Genomic DNA, 6000 nt, shown 5'->3' on the forward strand with positions numbered 1-6000 from the left:
TTCCACATGTCAGTGAAAGCATTTGATGTTGGTGTCTCATTGTATGGCTGACTTCACTTAGCATGATAGTTTCCAGGTCCATCCATGTTGCTAAGAATGCCAGTAAGAAATACCACCTTCTTAAAGAATATGGGGGAGCTCAGTATTTTCCAAAATGAAAAAAAAATCTATTATATCCTGAGAAACCAACCAGATATTTCTAAATATGCCTTTCAACATGATATTGCAAAAATAAATAAATAAATAAAAGACTTCAGGTGAGAAAGTTGAGCATCAGGGCATTATGATAAATTGGAAGTGGGAGAGAAAAAATCTACTGATACTACAAACTCTTCCCCAAGAATTTTTCCCTGCCTATTCCAGATTATTCATTTCAGTTTATATAATAAAGTATCTGTCACTCAACTAATTTTGTTTAGATTATAATCTGTCACCTCTCTTCAACATCAGAATGCATATACACTTTATCTAAAGATGCTTTTCAATGTGTCCATTAATATTACAACTCATTTTCTAAGCAGTAGACAAAATAAGTTCAGTCTGTTTAACTATTAAATAAGTCATATGGATTTCTGATTTGTCATTTGGATCCTCTGAAGAGAGAATCTACTTTTAGCCACTTTAGTTCTGTAAAATTAGAGTAGAAATTTCTGTCATTCCTCGTAAACCCTAAGCAAATATGCCTTCATTACAAAATGGCTGTACATTTGGAATAAGTGGCCTTAATTTTAAGGATGTAATACTAGAAAAAAAATCTGGACTTTTTTACGTGAGTGTCCCAATCAATGTATGCTTAAGAATTTTTGGCGGGGGTGGAGTAGCAGATGGGTTATGGAGCTGGATAATAAAGGAATTAACCTGTTAAAATTCCTGACTACTGCACCTGTGAAAAACATAAGCCCTTCTAGAAAGTAACATTTTATTCTGACTCAATAATAAAAATACAAATTGACCAAAGTCTGTTGAGTCTGTCTGGTCAAATTTAGCTGCTCATCAACATTCTTTGTATAGTTTTGTGTGTGTGTGTGTGTGTGTGTGTGTGTGTGTGTGGTTTTTATTTCCTGAGAAACCACTCCTGAGGCTCCACTCCTTAGGAATTCTGATTCAAAATATGAGACTCCACCCAAAACATTTGCACTTCAAAAATTGTAACTGGTGATTTAGTGTACACAAAAGATCAAGACCCACTCTTCGAGACTGGTGCTGTCCAGCAGGAATATGAATGAGCCACAAATGTGAGATATATATAGGTATATAGATATATAAAAAATTTTTCTAGTATCCTATTTTAAAGGTACAAACCAGTGAAATTAAGTTAAATAATATACTTTAGCCACTATATTAAAAATATTATCTTTACATATAAATAATACGAACATGATTTAGGAGACACAGTGCACTCTCTTTAAATTTTTCATACCAGCTTCAAAAATCCATGTGTACTTTATACTTTACCTCTCAATTTAGACTGGCCACATTTCTAATGTTTAGTAGTCACAAGTTACTAGTGGCAACTGTATCAGGACACATAGCTCTAAACAATGATCTACTTCATTTTAGAGTTGTCTGTATGACAGAACTCTAAGAAATGCTGCAGTCATTCATGATTTCACAGATAGCATTGATGAGCAGATAATCTTGCACAAGATTTGAATTCAAGATAGCCTAACAAATCTTGTTTTGTCATTTTCCCCTGGAAGCATGGGGAGAAGGAACAAATAATCATTGGGTCAGCAATTTATCATTGCAAAACAAACCATCCCAAAAGTTGGTGACCTAAAACAACCAAGCATTTGGGACTGGGAAAAAAACCAGGTGGTATTTCTATTAGAATAACTTGGCCTTTCTCACATGGTTGTAGTAAACTAGAGGCTGCATCAGGGTGAGAAGATCCACAAGGGCCTCTCTCACAGATCGAGAGCCTCCTGCTGTCTGGATCTCTCACTGTGCATTATCTCTGGTCCCTCAATAGTCTGGTCCAGGCTTCTACCCATGGCAGTGACATGCTTCTAGAGGGCAAAAGCTGAGACTTATTGAGGATAGGGTCCTAAGCTGTCACAGCATCATTCTGCCAAAGTCGCACATCTAGATTGAACAAATGGGGAAATAGACTCCATTTCTTGATTGAAAAGCCTAGAAAATATTTGCCTGCATTTTCCCCCAGCCTTATTGAGAGCTAATTGACACATAACATTGTGTATGTTTAAAGTGTACAATGTGGTTGATTTGATACATCTCTGTATTGTGAATTGGATAGTATAGTATTAGCTACCCTCTCTATTTGGTCACACAGTTACCATTTCTTTTTTGTGGTAAAAACACTTGAGATTCTAGCCTCAGTAACATCCAAGTATATAATAAAGTATTATTATATATCATCACCATGGGTTAGCAGACATAACATCCTGTCCAAAATATCCACAGGACATTTGGTCTATGCCCCAAAGTCCTTGACACGTGGTCATATTTGGTCCTGTCTAAAATATCCATATGATGTTCAGTCCATACCAAAGGACTTTGGTCCTAAGGGTCCTGTCTAAAACCATTTGGCATGGAACAAATATGCTTGTGGGCATTTTAGATAGAACCAAATTTCAAGGACCTTTGGCATGAACCAAATGTCCTATGGACATTTTGGACAAGCCCAAATGTCCTGCAAGGTCACCATGCTATACATTAGAACAAACTTGTCAATGATATAATGAGACATTGTATTTGTGTGTCTCATTCATCCAGTCGCAAAATACATTATTTAGATTTTAAATGAAGCTCATGTTTGAGTTCCAAAGTAAAGGTCACTTTGTTCAGCTACTTATAAACTTGCTTCCCACAATTGATTAAACAAAATCCGTTTCCTCTTTCTTTCTACAGCCAAAGAAAGTGAAGGATCCTCTCATTAAGAAAAACAACACTTATGCTCCTACAGCAACCAGCTACACACCTAATTTGGCCAGGGGCGACCCCGGCTTAGCCACCATTGCTAAAAGTGCAACCATAGAACCCAAAGAAGTCAAGCCAGAAACAAAACCACCGGAACCGAAGAAAACCTTTAACAGTGTCAGCAAAATTGACCGGCTGTCAAGAATAGCCTTCCCACTGCTGTTTGGAATCTTTAACTTGGTCTACTGGGCTACATATTTAAACAGGGAGCCTCAGCTAAAGGCCCCCACTCCGCATCAATAGGCCCTGTCATTTACATTCTGTTGTTCAGTCCTCTGCACTGGGAATTGCTTTTTCTTCTCAGTGCAGTAATTCCCATCTGCTTTATTGCCTCTGTCTTAAAGAATTTAAAGGTTTCCTTATTTCCATAATTCATCTAAGAACAACAGATCCCCTGTCTGGCAGCCCAGAGCAGAACAGAGCATACAACTGAGAGACAGGATTCTGAGAGAGGGAGCAAGAGAGCAAAATGGCAACAGAGACAGAAGGGAAGAGAGAGGAAAGGAGGAAGAAGTAGGTCCAAAGATGTAAGGAAACGTAAAAGAAAAAATCGAACTTAACTCTATAACTCTGGGTCATTTGTAGATATATATATTTCCAAATATTCTTGAAAAAAAAGATACTGTATATGTCATAAAAATATTTTTATGTGAAAGTGTTTAAAAGCATAAATTATAAATGTTTAATGAAGAACAGTTTTAAAAATTCTGTCTTTATTGCACAAACTACAATGTGCTTCTTACATTTCTGTTTTGTTTTTTTTAAATCAATGTATAGCTTTAATGTTCTGTTTCCAAAGCTAAAGATCCCCATTCTTTCTCCTTTTAAAAATATGCCTAATGCACTATTTTGTTGTTAAATGCTATTTTAAAATCTTTGGAAATTTCATAGGCAAAGGTGCAGTTCCTCACTGTAGAGCACATTTCATTCAATGGAGACAAAGGCTTTAAATAGGCTACTTTACTGTCATGTGAGCTTTTACCACCAGACTCAATGAGGATCATTTTAACATGCAATAAAAACTAAAAATAAATAAATAAACTTAAATAAAACAATATGAAAAGATTTATTTTCCACCCTGTCTATATCCAGATAGCACATGTATCCAATAATCACTTGATTTTCATTATGAAGATGTTTTTAGAAGGGCAAAAATATTTTGCAAGCTCTAGAATTGTTGAATGTATTATTTTATATAACAGTACATTAAAAGCTTTAGACTGAAATTTATGGCTATTCAACAAATATAGAATATATAAATTATATATGTAAATATAGCATGATATTGTACATTTTTTTACTTTTTTTAAAGTAGTGCTCTTAAAATATTGTGTAGGACTCACCGCGCTTAGCTGTTAGAATGTTGTTAAATGCTATGGAAATACTTTTTAGAGCCTTCATTGAAAACCAGAACAACCTAATGGAATCAGAAGAAACTTAAGATATATGGCTATAAAATCTACTTATGTAGAGAAAGCTTATAATTTCAAACTGTTGTCCAGCGTCCAGTAGTAAATCAGTTGCTATCTGCTCAAGTAATGCCACATTTCCCTATTTTAGGCTCTTGTAATATAGAACGAAAATGGAAAAGCATTAGTGGGAGCTATAACATCAACTGTATATTATCGCTATCTTTGCTGATACCAACTATTTCAATAAGTGTTGTACCATATGTAGCATTAAATATAAAAATACATGAAAGAATGTACAGGAAATAGCTTTTATTGAGTAATATTACATTTCATTTATACTGTAGCAATATATTTGTAGGCATACTACGTAAGGGCTCTAATGACAAGAGGTCCATTAATACTCCCCATGAAAATGCTAGTCTGTTTCATTACTTCCCAGATGTTTTAGAGATAAATATTTATGCAGAAGGTATTTTTGAAGTCGCCTTTTGGCTGATAGAATTTCAGAGATATTTAAAATTATGTCCAGAATCTACATCTCACCGTCTACACACATTTAGAACACTATGACATAAACCTGTCATCATCATTACCAAATAAGATAGTTGGGATCCATACCCAGGTTTTGAGCAATGTTTTTCTCAAAAAGCTGTTATCCAATGATGCAGGAAAATACGCAGTTTGTGTTTTCCTAAACAAACTCTGGTTTCCTTTTAAATGTGCTTTATTGTTTGATTTGGTCCTGCCCAAATTCAGTGAGCTAGGCCAATAAAGGCTGAACCAAGGATATTCTACTCTTTGGTATCATATGTAGATATCATGTATAGAAAATAAAGTAAAATATGGCTCTAACTTCTGTGTTGCTGTTTATCTTGTTATTTTTTGGCGTTAATCTAATGTGTTTATTAAGAGCATTTTATCCTCCAGATTCCTCAAGGCTAACATTTGGTCTGTATTTTGCTCATTAGATGTGAATATTTCTTACTAGTCTGCTTTCTGCTATGCAATGACTGCATTTCTATCATTTCTTAGTTTGTTAGTATATGTGGACAGTATTCTACTGTATAAATTGATTGCACAACTTATCAAAGACAAATGATTCTATGTAGCTTTTCTACAGTGCTTTGCTAAACCATGTATACTAGTTAAGTCTTCCTTGAAAATAAAGATACACTCTTATAGAGGAAAGTTCCTGTTAACTCCCAGGAAAATTTTCTAAAAGATGACACTGAATGTTTATTGCACCTTAGTGCAGCGAAGTGGCAATAAAACCTAACATGAATTGAGGTTGTTTATGGCAGATGCATGTTTTGCTTTACAGAGTTTAGCAAAAGCTCTTAATTTTATGTCCTACTGTATTCTATTATAATAATAAAGCTCATATTATTCAATAACCAAATGGAATGGTTGACTCTCTTTTCACATGATCATTGTGACCTCCCATTGCCCTGTTTGAAAACTCCTTCAAATAAGAGAACCCCAAAGTGTCCAGTGCTGACAGGAAGCTAGGCTACTCAGAAGATTTTTTAAAATGTATCAATAGTATGATCCTAAAATATTGTTTTAAGTGAACCACTTTAATTATTTTTTTATTTTATGGCCACACCCATGGCATATGTAAGTTCCCAGGCCAGGGACTGAATCTGAG

At 34.9% G+C, this 6000-nt stretch overlaps 1 protein-coding gene across 2 annotated transcripts in view; it reads left to right on the forward strand.

Moving 5' to 3' along the window:
• GABRA1 (gamma-aminobutyric acid type A receptor subunit alpha1) overlaps positions 1-5746 on the forward strand; it is a 65996-nt gene extending 60250 nt beyond the window's left edge. Inside the window, exon 10 of one of the 2 annotated variants that reach the window (XM_047782322.1) lies at positions 2872-5746. In XM_047782322.1, the coding sequence (XP_047638278.1) occupies positions 2872-3183 (312 nt within the window). In that variant the 3' untranslated portion in view covers positions 3184-5746. The remainder of the gene's footprint in view (positions 1-2871) is intronic. The other variant, XM_047782397.1, reaches the window with a different exon arrangement.
• The last annotated feature ends 254 nt before the right edge of the window (positions 5747-6000 follow it).

Source organism: Phacochoerus africanus, chromosome 1 (genome assembly GCF_016906955.1).
Source record: "Phacochoerus africanus isolate WHEZ1 chromosome 1, ROS_Pafr_v1, whole genome shotgun sequence".
Classification (NCBI taxonomy): Eukaryota; Metazoa; Chordata; class Mammalia; order Artiodactyla; family Suidae; genus Phacochoerus; species Phacochoerus africanus.